Consider the following 15,507-nt stretch of genomic DNA (forward strand, 5'->3'; position numbering starts at 1 on the left):
TCCCCCGCACAGGTTGCAGCTGCCTCCTAGAACAGCAACAGCGGCCATAACTTTTTTAAGAGCCCCTCCTGAGAGCTGGGGGAGCCAGAATGGCCTCTCGTGTGTGATATCCGCTCAGACATTTACATGCGAGAGGTGGAATTTGCCCCTACCAGTCCAAGACCACCACCCTGGGGCTCAGGGAGGCAAGGGAACGTTCCTCCCCTCCCCGACAGCGGCCCATAACTTTTTAAAGAGCCCCTCTGGAGAGCTGGGGGAACCAGAATGACCTCTTGCGTGTGACTACCTGGAGACTGGCAACCCTAGGCACCCCAGGATTTGGTTACACTGACAAGCTGTTCTATCTAAGCTACCTAGGGTTGCCAAGTCTGGGTTGGAAAAATACTTGGAGACTTTGGGGTGGATCCAGGAGAGGGCGGGGTTTGGGGAGGGGAGGGACCTCAGCATGGTCCAGTGCCACAGAGTCCACCCTTCAAAGCAGCCATCTTCTCCAGGGGAGCTAATCTCTGTCAGTTGGAGATCAGTTGTAAAAGCAGATCTCCAGGCCCCACCTGGAGGTAGGCAACCCTAAAGCTACCGGATAGGAGAAGCTTCCCCTACTTCTGTAGGCTGCCAGAGAAGGAACAAGGAACAAGCAAAAATCCCACCCCCTCCCTCCTCTCCCATTCGCGTCTCGCAGCCTGACAAAGGCGTGTCTTCTCACCAGTTTCTCTCATTGGACATATAAAGAACTAGATGCCTCTTATTGGCTGTTATTCCTTAATTTGTCAGCACTCCGCATACCGATTGGATACTTGGGATAGTGGTGAAGCTCATTGCCCTGCCGCGGGCGGAAGTAAAGACAATCTCAGCAGCATGGCGGCGGATGGAATGGACTCGTTAAGCCTTTTGATTAGCATCGGTCTGAGCGAGAACAAGGCGCACGAGACCCTTCGGAACGAGGCGCTCACCGCGCTGCTTCGCGAGGCTGTCGTGCAGGTCACCACCTCCTTTTCTTCCCTCCCCCGGAGCTTCTCCCGTGCCTTTGAAATAAGCCATATGACAGTCAGGAAACCAACAGAACTAGCCTTTCTCTCTCACTGCAGGAGTTGGGTTTCCGCATGTCATTCTTACGTGAGGCTCAGGAAAACAAAAAAGTGGCCGTGCTGCTACATACCATACTCCTGAATAGTTTTTAATGTAAAATTTCACCGCATGTATATTCAGCTGCTCTGTCACCTTTCTTTAAAATTGATTGATTTAGTTTTCCAGTTTAAAAGGCTGTGTACTTATTCGCAGGGCACCACAAGTTTGTAGGAATGTATGTGTTTTCCATGCTGTTCTGAGAGGGATATATCACTTTCATTCTGCTTTTAGTAACTTGGTTAGCCATCTCTTACAGTGACACCCTAACTTTAAGGTTGCACTGGTAGGTAGGAGGAAAAAGAAGGATAAGGTGCAGGGGAGAGAGATTGGGATCTAAACGGTCAGATAAATGCCTCTCCCTTGCACATTGGACTTCTTTTTTCTCCATTCCTAAAAGCAAGCCATAAAATCCAGCCTATTCGAACTATTTTATCTGTGGAAATAGCTGCTTTTGAAACAAAATCAGCCCATTCTTCGTGGTCCTGTGAATCTGAAAGCGAAAGTCTGTCTTAGAGCAGAGCAAAACACCTCAGGAACAAACAGAATAGGCAGGGTGCTGTGGTATCCTTCTTAGTTCCTATTTTCCTTGGATGGAGGAGGCAGCTCCATGTTTTGGCAGAAGGAGAGGAGGAAACAAGCTTTTCCATTTAAAAGCAGGGTTGTACCTATTTATGAGGTTGGTTTGTTTAGCTTGCCCTTCTCCAAATGCATATCACTGGCCCACTTTGCAGCGCTGAGTTTTATGAACGGTAAATCACTGCGGCCTGATCCATGGCAAAGGAAATCTTTTGGTGCCATGGCAGACAGGTAATTGTATGTCACGCCATCATTTTCACAATGCACGCAAACTGCAGCTATAGGGTTGCCAGGTCTTGGTTGGAAAATACCTGGAGACTTTGGGGTAGATCCGGGAGAGGGTGGGGGTTTGGGAGGGGAAGGACCTCAGCATGGTACAGTGTAGGGTTGCCAGCTCCCAGTTGGAAAATACCCGGAGACTTTGGGGGTGGAGCCGGGAGAGGGTGGGATTTGGGGAAGGGAGGGGCCTCAGCATGGTACAATGCCATAGAGTCCCCCCTTCAAAGCAGCTGTTTTTTCCAGGGGAGCTGATCTCTATCAGCTGGAGATCAGTTGTAAAAGTGGGAGATCCCCAGGCCCCACCTGGAGGCTGGCAACCCTATGCAGCTACCCTCACAAACCACATCCAATGCTGTGTGATCAGAACCCTGCTATTTTGCTGGGATCCTGCATAGCAAGAAGAGTTGTTTGCAGTGCTGCAGATTTAAGTTGCGAAGGGACAGAAGGAGGTTGATCTGGATGATTTTTCAGCTATAAAGTAGCTTACTGGGGCATAAGGAAGAGGCAGGGAAGGGTCTGGGTTGTAGGAACCATTTTTTGCTTTCCGAAGTCTGCATGGTCTAAGAAATGCTCCTCTCTTCCCCCTCTCCCATGTTCACGTCTGCAAATCCATGTGCTCCCCCTCACACACGTAGATGTACAGAGCACATGCCGTGTGGGAGAATCAGATTATAAAACTGGGTATGACTCTAGACTGGCTTTTGACATTTCCACTCCCTCCTCCCCCAATTTTTTAGGCTCAAGGAATTCTTGGCCCGGCTCTTGACAAGACGGTTGGCACTCTGTTATATAATGTGGCTTCCCGACTTAAGGACCCCAAACATCTCAGCTTCCTGGTGGGATACATAGCTAACAAGAAGATTGTTACTGATCTACAGCTCAATGGTATGGCGCATGACGGGGAGGAACACAGGCTGCAGCAAAAAATGCTCTCCTCTTTGTCATCTTTGTAACTGCAGGTCTGCCTTAACCTACATCCTTAAGCCTCATGCTAAATGCACAGTCAGGCACTGGTTTGTCTGAGGCCTGGAAACAATGTGCTTCTCTGGATATGATCCAGTGGCTGATGGGTATTTCTCTTCTGTTAAGGTTTCATACCTGGCTGGCCCTGTTGTTGTGAGAAGAGCCAGCTCCATGCAGGCTTGGAAATGGGACACAATGCCTCTTAAAGTTTGGGCCCTGCCACTGGGAGCTCTGAAGGATATGGGGAGACCCACCTGACTAGGCAGAAGCAGCAGTACAGTTGTAGAAAATCTTGTCCAACAAATTCATTCCCATGCCTTGCTGGTGGAATGAATCCTCTTGCAAGGATTCAGAAAATGGGCCAGGCTTAATACTAGGGGAGCAAGAGACCACTGAGATTGTGTGGCAGGTTGACAGTGCCCAATGAGGAAGGGTTCTTTCATGGTAGGCTTGGCTAGGAAGTGGTGCCAACACAGTGACTGGCCAACCACACCTAGGTGCACATCAGAATTGGGGGGCTCCATTCTTGAGCCCCGGAGAACAATGCAGACTTGGTCAGTGTTGTATTTGCAACATGCAGGTGCGACTGTGAGCAAGTTCTTCTGGCAGTGTTCCCTCTAAGCTGAGTTAGTGTGAACTAGCTCACAGTTTTTAGCCTCTGGCTCACACGTTTTTGTTTTAGCTCGGGAAGGAGGGCTCCAGAGCAAAGTAATTTATGCAGTAGCCAAATCGCTCACTCACAACTTTAATGCCAGTAACTCACAAAGTAGAATTTTTGCTCACAAGACTCCACAACTTAGAGGGAGCATTGTATTCCGGTGCCCCTCATTTCTTCCTGGTGTTTAATTGGCACTGCTGAGGGCGCTTATTGCGGAGAGTGTACGTTTGTGTCCCAAGCACATAAATCCAGTGAGGTAGGAGGAAGTCACAGACCCAATGAAGCAAAGGGTGAAATTATTTGATCAGCTTCAGATCACGTAGTGGAAGTTGACACTGGCCAGCACGTTCCATGTCACCCTTTTCAGTTCCTCCGTTTTTGGCTCCTCTTAAGGCTGCTTCGAATCTTGTTTTTCCTTACACCACGGCATTTGAACATGAAAGGGAAAGAGGTGACGCCTTATATTGGTCTGCATAACGTCTCGAAGAACAGTTGTGATTAAGGTGCAGATCTAGTGGGCCAGATGTGTACTCTCAGATCTGGTCCCCTAGACCAGGGTTTCCCAGCATGCTGCTTGTGGGTGCTGTGGTGCCCACAGACACCTTTCCTGGCATCCGGCAAGTTTTTTTTTTAAAGTGGGCAGTGCCAGGTGGGACTTTGCCCAGTAGGGATTCTGATTGCCCATTGGAGATCTGATTGGCTGTGCATATTAAGAAGCTGCTTCAGTAGCAGCTGCCGCCACAGCTCAAGGATCTCCACGGTATGACTGAAGATAAGCTGCGTCTGCGTGTATGCAAAAAATTTTAAGCCTTATGTTCATTTTAAAAGGCATCTTGTTAAATAGAGCTTCTGCCTGAAATGTTTTGAAATGATTTTGAAATTTGAAATGAAATGAAATGATTGACTGAAATGAAAATCAGTCAATCCTAAAAGAAATCAACCCTGACTGTTCCCTGGAAGGCCAGATAATGAAATTGAAGCTCAAATACTCTGGCCACCAAATGAGAAGGGAGCACTCACTGGAGAAGACCCTGATGCTGGGAACGATTGAAGGTCAAAGAAGACGGGGACGGCAAAGGATGAGATGGTTAGACAGTGTCATCAAGGCAACGAACATGAAATTGAGCAAACTTGAGAGGACAGCAAGAAGGCCTGGCGGGAGCTGGTCCATGGGGTCACAAAGAGTTGGACTCGACTGTGCGACTGAACAACAACAACAACTGAAATGTTGAAGAGCTACTATTGGAGTTACACTTTTAGGGTTGCCAGCTCTGGGTTGGGAAATACCTGGAGGTTTTGGGGGTGGAGCCTGAAGAGGGTGGGGTTTGGGGAGGGGAGGGGCCGGGAAGGGAGGGGAGGGATTTTAATGAAGTGTGATTCCGTAGAGCCTAATTTCCAAAGTGGACATTTTCTCCAGGTGAAGTGCTCTCCGTCGCTTGGAGTTCGGTTGTAATCCCAGGAGATCTCCAACCACCACTACCACCCTGTATGACCTCCCTTCTTGATATTTTGTGGTTGGCTCCACCTCTTGTGGCAGCCATTTTGCGGTTGTGCCCACTGTTTAGTTTCAGAATTCCAGAGGTGCCCGCAGGCTCAAAAAGGTTGGGGGGACTCCTGCTGTAGACCTGTGCCTTAATCACAACTGATCAGCCAGCCATTATGCAACCTCCCTGTCTGTCTTCTGGTGGGATCCTCTACATACACTCACTTGCACCCTGACGTGCACACTAGAAGATTCATCCACGGCCTCCTGATTCAAGCAGGTCACAAAAAAGAGCAGTGCTGAGTCAGAGGTCCTGTGCTGAATGCATTGGCCATGTGGCTTTGTACAACGGTGCAGATGGCTCAAGCAAGAGAGCAAGGTCACGTGCATTAGGAGAGGACAAAACGACCTACCAGGGTTGCTAACCAGTCTTGCCTGAGGGAAAGTTTTCTCCTGAGTCTTTTCCCCCCCGTGTTAAGTCACAGCTCACTTATGGTGGCTGCTGAAGGTCTTCAACACAAGAGACCTTTAGAGGTGGTTTGCCATTGCCTTCCTCTGCATAGCAACGCTGGACTTCCTTGGTGGTCTCCCATCCAAATACTGACCAGGGCCAACCTTACTTAGCTTCCAAGATTGGACGATATCGGGCTAGCCTGGCTATCCAGGTCAGGATGAGTCCAGTTGGAGCCTAAAGCAAAAATCGGCCATGTGCTTTGCCACCCCCTGTTGTACCTCTTCCCTTCTAATAATTCTGTCTTGTGCCTTCAGCTGCTCTGGAGTATGTTAAAAGCCACCCAGTAGCTCCCATTGATGCAGCAGACTTTGACAGAGAGTGTGGCATTGGCGTGACAGTGACCCCTGAGCAGATCGAAGAGGCGGTGAGTATGAATGCTGCGAATAAACTCTCAGTGTGTGCTTGAAACAGGGCAAAGGGTCTTTGCTGGACCACTTGGAAGAGAGATCAAGATGGGTAGCCATGTTAGTCTGTAGCAGCAGAAAAGAGCAAGAGAGTCCAGTTGCACCTTAAAGATTAACAAAATTTGTGGCAGGCTTTCGTGAGTCACCACTCACTTCTTCAGGTATCTGGAGGAGCAGTGAGTCACGAAAGCTCATCCCCTGCCCCAAATTTTGTTAGTCTTTAAGGTGCAACTGGACTCTCTTGCTCTTTTCTGCTGCTACAGACTAACATGGCTACCCATCTTGATCTCTCTTCCAAGTGGTCCAGCACTTTTCTGCCACTTGTGTCTGAGCACACCACACACTGTGTGACTTCTTCGTTAAGGCAGGCACAATGCTGATCATGGGGGACAGCAGCATTCCTGAGAAAGGTATGGGAGGGTGTCACAGTTTGGGCCTTCTCAGTGAAACAGTTGCTAACCTCTTGACATAGATGTAGTTTGAAACCAGTTAGTGATCCTAAACCTCATGATTGGAGGTCCAAGAATCCTGCAGTACAAAATCGAGCTCTTCACGGAAAGCCTTCCTCATTGAATTTCTGTATACCATGTGTGTGCTGCTGTCATTGCTTTGTCCACTGAGCAAAGTTGTCTGGGCCAAAGACTCCTCCTCAGTATTGGCACAGCGGGCCCTTGAAGACATCAAGAGACAGCGTGGCCTTTTAGTTTCCGTCACAGCCCCCAATGTTCCCCACATATGGATGCTGCAGTATTTGAAATCTGAATTGGGCTTTTAAACTACAGCCCGTGTTTGTTTGGCAGCAGGAGTGCTGTTGTTTGACAAAAGAAAATCGAAAGCTGTATCATGGGTACAGCTCTCTTGCTTGGATTTCTCTGGATTGTTGTGATCCTTGCCTGGAAGTTTCTTTATACTCCCCCTTTCCATTTTTTCATGTCAGAATTTTTCCCTTCTCTCTCTTTCTAGGTGGAAATGGCCATTAACAAACACAAAGCCCAGCTTCTTTCAGAGCGCTATCGCTTTAGCATGGGGCTGTTGATGGGTGAGTCTCATACCCTTGGGAAGTTGTGATGGTGGGGAGCTAGGGGGCGTGGTTTCTTGTGAAGTACCTTCCGATCAGTGCTGTTGCTGCATTCCCATGGTAACCCAGCCTTGTGCAGCTTTTCCCTCCAATAGGGACCAAAGCAGCATTCTTCTTTCCTCCTTTTTATCCTCACAACAACCCTGTGAGATAGGTTAGGCTGAGGGGGGTGGGGAGTGACCGGCCCAAGAGCAGGGAATCTGATCCGCATCTCCCAGATCTTAGTCTGATGCTCTGATACACTGGCTCTCAAGGACTTTCATTCTGCACAGCTCTTCCTTGCTGAGCTACAAACCCCTCTAAGGGAATCTTCCATGCACTTGGCTGGGCTTGCCATCTTATGGCAGTGATCATGATGCCTCCTGCAGATTCTGCTGTACATCTAGCACACTTGCTGTTGCTGCTGCATGAACCGGTGCGTAGCCAATGCAAGGACCAAACACTGGAGAACCGGGTTTGATTCCCCACTCCTCCACATGCAGCTGCTGGTGTGACCTTGGGTCAGTTACAAGTTCTTTCAGAGCTGTTATCTCAAGGGCAGTTCTCGAGAGAGCTCTCTCAGCTCCACCCACCTCACAGGGTGTCTGTTGTGGGGAGGGGAAGGGAAAGGAGGTTGTAAGCCGCTCTGAGACTCCTTCAGGTACTGAGGGGGGAAAAAACCAACCCCCCCCCCCCCCCGGTTCTCTCCCTGTTTTGATCAGAGTTCAGGAGCATGTATTTCTCCCTACGGAAGGAAATAAACACCTATAGCATAGGTGGTTGGGGTGGCCTTGGTGAGCATAGTGTTTCATGCCTCTTCCATCTCTTCCCAAGGATTAGTTAGACATATCTGATGAAGACGGGGCAACCAGCTCTACTCTTGTTTTCTTGCAGGGGAGGCCCGGAGCAAACTGAAATGGGCGGATGGCAAAATCATTAAAAATGAAGTGGACCTACAGGTACGTTGTGGGCCTGGAGATCTGGGTGGGGAGGCTGGAGAAGGCTTGCTGGGGTCTGGCTGGACTGAATGAACAGGGCCTGCCTTCTAAAGATGGGGGTACAGGCCGTGAGTGTGAATGCCGTGAATAAACTCTCCATAGGGCTGAACCACTTGTGCCTGGAGATAGATCAAGGTGGGTAGCCGTGTTAGTCCTTCTGTAGCAGGAGAACCATCGGTTCAGTTACCCACAGGGCAGCATAAAATCTGCACTTCGGTATCCTCCCCTTCCCATGTAAACCCACGACCCATATTTATTTACTTCACCTTTTCTCCCTAAAGGAGACCCAACATGACTTACGTTGTTCTCCTCTCCTCCACTTTTTCCTCATAACAACCCTGTGATATAGGTTAGGCTCTGGATCAATGTTCCCTCTAAGCTTTGGAGTCTTGTGAGCAAAAATTCTATTTTGTGAGTTACTGGCATTAAAGCTGTGAGCAAGTGATTTGGCTGTTGCATAAATTAGTTTTCTCCGGAGCCATCCTTCCTGAGCTAAGACAAAAATGTGTGAGCTGGAGGCTAAAAAACTGTGAGCTAGCTCACGCTAACTCAGCTTAGAGGGAACACTGCTCGGGATGTGTGACTGGCCTGAGGTCACCCAGCGAGCTTCCATGGGAGAGTGGGGATCCGAACCTGGGTCTCCCAAGATCCTTGTCTGACACTCTAACCAGTTCCCCACACTGATGAAACTGAATAACAGATACTTGTATGACATATATTTTTTTCTGCTTCTGCCATTAATAGGGAGGGGCAAGGATAATGAAGACCACAGTAAATCCTGCTAAGGGCCAGTTTGGTGTAGTGGTTAAGTGCACGGACTCTAATCTGGGAGAACCGGGTTTGATTCCCCACTCCTCCACTTGCACCTGGCTGGATGACCTTGGGCAAGCCATAGTTCTGGCACAGCTGTTCTTGAAAAAAGAGCAGTTTCTGTCAAGAGCTCTCTCAGCCCCACCTACCTCACAGGGTGTCTGTTGTGGGGAGGGGAAGGGAAAGGAGGTTGTAAGCCGCTCTGAGACACCTTTGGGTAGTGAAGGGCGGGGTATAAATCCAATCTCCTCTTCCTCCTCCTCCTCCTAAGACCACGTGGATTCTGAAAATCTCCCATCAGCATTGCCTCACGTCCTTTCAAGCCCATTTTTCACAGCCTTAAAGGCTAGAAACGTTGCATTTAGTGCTAAGTTCTTTGCTTGCATAGTGCAGATCCTAAACACGGAAAGCCATGTTTGCGGGCTATTTGACCTGTCCGAGGTATGGCCCCATCCTCTGATATGGGCTCACGGAAGAATGACAGAGCTGCCTTATACTGAGCTGGCTCATTGGCCCATGAGTCGCCATGGTGGCTCTTATGGGGGCAGAAAGCTGGGCGATACATTTTGTAAAATAAACAAACTTCAGCTCAGCAGCAGCTTTTGAGGGACATGGGTTCTTTTGGACGCCAGCTCCCTGAAATCCTTTAGGAAGGGGTGGGGGTGGGGGTGTTGACAATTCAGCCTGAGGTCTCCTGTGTGCAAAGTATGCTCTCTCCCATTGAGCTGTGATCCTTGCCCTTCATGTGAACATGGGAAGCTGCCCGGTATTAGCTACTCAGAGAAGCAGCTGCTCTCCAGGGCTTTGGCCAGAAAAGGATCTTTCTTGCTTAAGGGATGATGCCCCCAGCCTGGTGTGGAGTGGGGCCTGAAACTTGCATTGTTGCAGTGGCACAGGTTTGTGTGTGCCGTGACTCTACCAGGTCAGCATGCTTTCTCACTCCTCCATTTTTATTTATTTATTTATTTATTTATTAGATTTTTATCCCGCCCTCCCGCCGAAGCGGCTCAGGGCGGCTTACAACCATTAAAACCAGTAAAATTAATACAATACATCTAAAACAGTCTGTAGCAAAAACAATAAAATTACAAATTTACAACAACAGTACAGTTTACAATTTACACATGGCGGCGAGCCATATAAACAGGGCCGGCTCACTCACTAGGCGAACTAGGCAATCGCCTAGAGCGGGATGGCCCTTAGGGGCACCAAACTGCACCCGGCCCCGTACTCTGGGAGTTTCTTGATTATTTGTGTTTTTCATTCTTCCTAAGATGCATTTATTTTTGAAAATTGGTGGGCACATGGGGGGGGGCATAAGGGATCCTTGCCTAGGGTACAAAATAAGCTGGAGCCGGCCCTGCAAAGTGCTATAATGATTGGTCTGGGCTATTGAACGCTTGGCGGAACAGCTCCGTCTTTACCGCTCTGCGGAATTGGTGGAGATCTCGCAGAGCGCGAATTTCGTGTGGGAGCTGGTTCCACCATATTGGTGCAGCCAAGGAGAACGCCCTAGTTCTTGTAGCTGTTAACTTGGCGTCCCTATGGCCAGGGGGGACTAAGCGGTCCTGCGACTCAGATCTCAGTGCTCTTGGAGGGACATACAGGGAAAGGCGGTCCCGCAGGTAGACAGGCCCCACTGGGTTTATATAGAAAGAGAGTCCTGTCCTGGGGAGGTGATAGAAAGAACAGGGGCCGTGGCCCATTTATCTGGATGGTTCTTCCAACAACCGTGGAAGAACTAGGACTGGCTGTGAAGTTAGGCAGATTGCGTGAAGGAGGGCAAGAAAGGGTGAGCCAGTGCACAGTTCTTGTGGCCCTTTCTTATATGCCGAGTGTAAGGCTGATTGCCACTTGGAGGCCAGGAAGGAATTTTTCTCTGGGCCAGACTAGCCCAGAGATCCTGGAGGTTTTTTGCCTTCTTCTGGGCATAAAGCGGGGGGTCACTGGAAGAGTGTGGGCGAGGAGGTAGCTGTGAATTTCCTGCATTATGTGTGGGGTTGGACTAGATGACCCACGGGGTACCTTCTAGCTCTGTGTTTCTATATTGGAAGAACTGGGCCAAACAGAAGAAGAACAGTAGGGTAATGCCATTATCAGGGCCCGCTGAAACATCACACAGCATTGAGTAAGCTTTTGAATCCCCTTCCTCCTCCTCTGGCTCCTCCCACATTTATATAGTGCTTTCAAATTATTCCATGCACATTATCTTGTAATCCTCACAACTGCCTTATAAGGTAGCCCTTGCGACTGCAGGTTGGGGGCAGGGGGCTGAGGCTAAGACCACTTGCTGAGTTTTGTGTGCTTACGTGAGCTCCTTAACGTCTCCTGCAGGTTCTCCACTTGCTGGGCCCGAAGACAGAAGCGGACCTGGAGAGGAAACCCAAGGTAAGCCTTGGGTTTGGATATTGGATATTGTAACTCTGCATGCAAGAGGATCTGGAAGGGAAAGGGTTAAGAGAATTCTCTCACTTGGGCACACTTGGCAGTTGGCCCCCAACAGGGTTGGGTTAGATGCTGAGCCTCTTTGGCCATTGCTCACCTTTCTGTTTCATCTTATATAGGACTTCTCCTCTTCTCTTTCTTACCTGGGCTTTGGAGCTGTAGCAAGTTAACATTTTTTGAAGTTAATCTGTTCCCAATAAGTTTAAATGTACCTATATGAATATATAATGTAAGATGTGCTTCTATTTTTGTAAGTAAAGTTCCTTTCACAAGCTGTTGTAGATTTTCCAGGATGTAATTTCTTTCACTTGTTACCATTGGAATTAGGTCATCTTTGTAAATTGTTTGCACTGCATTTTCCCCTTAACCAAGAATCAGGCATACTGTGTAAAGCTTCTGTGCTTCCAAGGCAAGTGGTTTTTTTACGTTTAACCCAATAGCCTTTACTTCCCTAGAAGTGTGCTGATGCTCAGCGTGGCACATGTTCTTTTTTGGCCAGGGACGTGCTTAGGCAAGGCTTTATTTTTAGGGTATTTCTTACCCGCCTTTTTCCCGGAGGGGTCCAAGGTGGATCACAAAGCCCATATAGTGTAAAAACACCAACCATAAAGAGCTGCTGCAGACCACATCATAAAAACAGGTCCCTGTGGCAGAAGTTCAGACATTCAGAAAACCACTGGCCCAAGTAACTGCACTTTCTGAAGCTTCTGAAGGCCAGCTGTGTGGGAGGCCTCCTGAGTCTAGCATGCAAGCTGTTCTACCAGGTAGGAGCCACCACTGGAAAAGATCTGGAGTGAGTAATAGCCATCTGCTGCTCGCCTACACGATGGGATCTGTAGTATATCTTGTCCAGCTGAGCAAGGGGGATATAACAGGAGAGGCGGTCTTGCTCAGCTGGGGGATGGGGGGAGGAAAGAATTCGGCCTGATGGACAAATTCTGTGCATTATTGGCTGTGCTTCCTCTTCTGCTAAAAGTGTCATTTCTGCAAGATCATCAGTTGGCAACGGACGCTTGAGCAAATGGTAGTGGGGAAAAGATGCAAGGTCTGTGGCAGAGTCTATCTAGTGCACGTGGAAATCATTCACAGAATTCAAGCCTTCATCCTGAATCAGTCGTCGTAAAGGAGGCACTTGTCAAAGGAAATGTGGTTCTCACCTCCACCCCTTCTGCATCCTCAGCTAATGTTTGCCTGCGAATGGGTTAGGAAAAGGGCAGGAACAGATTACTTCCAGTTAAACTGTTGGTTCTGGAGGCTGAAGAGGTTGTTGCTTCCCCACCTGCCCCACCATTCCAGATTCTCTATAACCTTGGTGCTACCCTCTTTTTCACCACAGCACCTTAGAGCAGAGGTAAACCACCTCCTTGGTCTGAGAGCTGGAAAAAACACACCTTCCTCTCTGAAAGGGGGTTGTCTCAGCTTGGCAGGTACAGTGAGCATTGATGGATGTAAGCAGGGTTCCCTCTAAGCTGAGTTAGTGTGAGCTAGCTCACAGTTTTTTTAGCCTCCACCTCACACAGTTTTGTCTTAGCTCAGGAAGGATGGCTCCAGAGCAAACTAATTTGTGCAGTAGCCAAATCACTCACTCACAACTTTAATGCCAGCAGCTCACAAAGCAGAATTTTTGCTCACAAGACTCCACAGCTTAGAGGGAGCATTGGACGTAAGCCGTACTCGTCACCTCCAACACTGCTGTTCCCTGTGGTGATTCCAGTGGCTCAGGCAGAGAACCAGCCCTGCATGCTGAACAATGCTCCGGTGTGTGGCCATTCAGCAAACATTCTGGGGGTCGCCCACCCCTGTCTGACAGCACGTTATATGCCTGTGTTGTCACGATCCTGTCCCATGGCTTTCAGCCTCCCTGGGCTCTGGCAATGACACTAAGGGCAGTAATGCAAGCTTAGACACTTGTTTTTCCATTAGAGTGTTCTAAACTTGGGAAAGCGAGATTGATAATGTGACCCGAGGACTTGGTTTTCTAGGTCAAAGGCTGAGAATCTCTGCCTCAAATCGTACCCCTCCTTCCTTCTGCTATTCCTCCACTTTTCTTTGTTATTTATTAATGGAATTCCTGGGGGGGGGGAATTTTTGCGTTTTTGTGTGTGCCGCTGTGCCTGGAAGTCACGGTGACTTCTGGCTGGTGACTCCTACTGGGGCATGGAGGACGTTCAGAGAGGTGGCTTGATAAAACTCGCCCCTGCCTCCCGGCCCTGGTATTATTTGGAGGTCTCCCATCCCAATACTTGCCAGGGTTGGCCCTTTTGAGATCTGACAAGATCGGGCTTGCCTGGGCTTTCCGGGTCTGGGGGGGGAATTCCCCCCCCCCCCCCCCGGATACATTTACAGGAACAATTATACTCAAGATAAGAAGGAGAGATCACTTCTAAATATTAAAAAAAGTCCAAGCTGACATCATGATTAAGCTGTATGTTCCAGCAGAGTAAAGAAAGAAGTTCTGTTTTCACCGTCATTCAGGATCTTGTAGCTGTCCTCCTCCTGCTCCTGCAAATCTAATCGAATGAGTCTCTCCCCCCCCCCCCCCATATGCTGTTTTCTTCTGTGCTTCATATCGGCTGGTCCTAGGCTGGCCAGTAGGGGTCAGTAGGCAGTGCTTCAACTCAGGGCAACATGGCCGCATTTCTAAAGAGAAGAGGAGCATTAAAAGGGGGAAGAAGAAGAATCCACAATCTTCAGCAGTGCCCTGTTGTTTGAGAGGGAGGAGGGGGATTTATTTTCCTGTGCTGAGGTAATCCGTAATCATGAAGGCCAGGGAGTTCTCCCACAGGAAATTGCTGTGGTGGCTCTCTCTCCAGTTAGAACACAGTGGGTGCGTTCAGACGGGGGCTTTACATCGGTTAGGGTGCCGGTTCCAACCGTTGTACTCACCGGCGTTCAGACGGGGCACATCTGCCTCCTGTCCCTAACCGGTGTAAAGCCCTTTACACCGTTGCACTCTGCCACTAGGTCCCAAGTGGTGGTATCCTGAGTGCAACGGTGGCTTCCGATGTACACCGGCGTCTGATCGCTCTCCACCGGTGCCTAGCCATTTCCGTCGGAAGCCTGAGGCTTCCGTTTCCCCCCCGCCAATTTTTTTTTTACTCTAAGCGATATGCGCTCGGGCGAAGCTTCGCCCTGAGCATTTTGTTTTTTTTAAAAGCCCTTAGTTTAACTTCCCGGAGGAGTCCGGGACTTAAGGGAGGCCAGTTTGGGCTTTAAACTTTAAAGGTAAGTCCTTACCTTTAAAGTTTAAATGTAATGGGGGGGTTTGAGCATGCGCAAAGATCGCCATTCTGTGAATGGCTGCCTATGCGCATGCTCAAATTGTGTTTTAAAAAAAAACCACGCCGACGCCCGCAGCGTGTACACCGAAGGGATCCGCAAAATGGAGGGTAAGTGTGATCGCGTTTATGCCGGCAGAAAGCCCCCGTCTGAATGCACCCAGTGTAGCACTGAAGTAGGCCAAAGCCCAAGCAAAATAGCCACGAGGAAGACTGTAAGGCACATGTCCTATTAGTGGGGTAGCTAGGCTTGCCAGCTCTGGGTTGGGAAATTTCTGAAGATTTTAGGGGTAGAGTCTGGGGACAGCAGAGTTGGGAGAGGGGAGAGACCTCTGGGGGGGGCATAATGCCATAGAGTCCACCTTCCAAAGCAGCCGATCTCTCCAGGGGAACTGATCTCTGTAACCTGGAGATCAGTTGTAGTTCTGGGGGATCTCCAGCCACCGCCTGGAGACTGCCAACCCCAATAGTAGCTGGCCGTGGAATCAAACAGTTCTAAAATGGGTGGGGGTTTGGTGGCTCGAGTTTGTCTGGAAGTTGTGCTCCCTAAACTAGCATTACAACTGCCCCCTTGTTCTGTCTGGACTTATTTCTTTGCTTTGAACACTGTGGCTTTCCTTATCCAGCTAGTCTGTCAGGTATCGTCTGCTCTGACTGGCAGCAGCTCCCCGGGGTCCCAGGCAACGGTCGTTCCTCTTACTTTACAAAACTGATCCTTTTTAACTGGAGATGGCCATGGATTGAACCTGGGACCTTCTGCGAGCCAAGAAGATGCTCTGTGAGTCAAGTTAAACACCATCGCTATCCCTTGTTGTTTTGCCAGGCCCTGAAGCCCCGTGCTGCTGAGCCAGAGAAGAAGGGGAAGGCTGTTGTGGTGGAAAATGGTAAGGCCTTGCTGTGCCTGCTCCATGGGATGC

General features: G+C 49.2%; 1 protein-coding gene across 1 annotated transcript in view; it reads left to right on the forward strand.

The window, feature by feature from the left end:
- Positions 1–843: 843 nt before the first annotated feature.
- QARS (glutaminyl-tRNA synthetase) overlaps positions 844–15,507 on the forward strand; it is a 37,453-nt gene continuing 22,789 nt past the window's right edge. Inside the window, exons 1-7 of the mRNA XM_015422121.1 lie at positions 844–978; positions 2,718–2,865; positions 5,853–5,962; positions 6,966–7,041; positions 7,954–8,018; positions 11,202–11,255; positions 15,414–15,474. Coding sequence (XP_015277607.1) covers positions 856–978; positions 2,718–2,865; positions 5,853–5,962; positions 6,966–7,041; positions 7,954–8,018; positions 11,202–11,255; positions 15,414–15,474 — 637 coding nt within the window. The 5' untranslated portion in view covers positions 844–855. The remainder of the gene's footprint in view (positions 979–2,717; positions 2,866–5,852; positions 5,963–6,965; positions 7,042–7,953; positions 8,019–11,201; positions 11,256–15,413; positions 15,475–15,507) is intronic.

This window comes from Gekko japonicus, unplaced genomic scaffold (genome assembly GCF_001447785.1).
Source record: "Gekko japonicus isolate JY-2015 unplaced genomic scaffold, Gekko_japonicus_V1.1 scaffold292, whole genome shotgun sequence".
NCBI classification, from domain to species: domain Eukaryota; kingdom Metazoa; phylum Chordata; class Lepidosauria; order Squamata; family Gekkonidae; genus Gekko; species Gekko japonicus.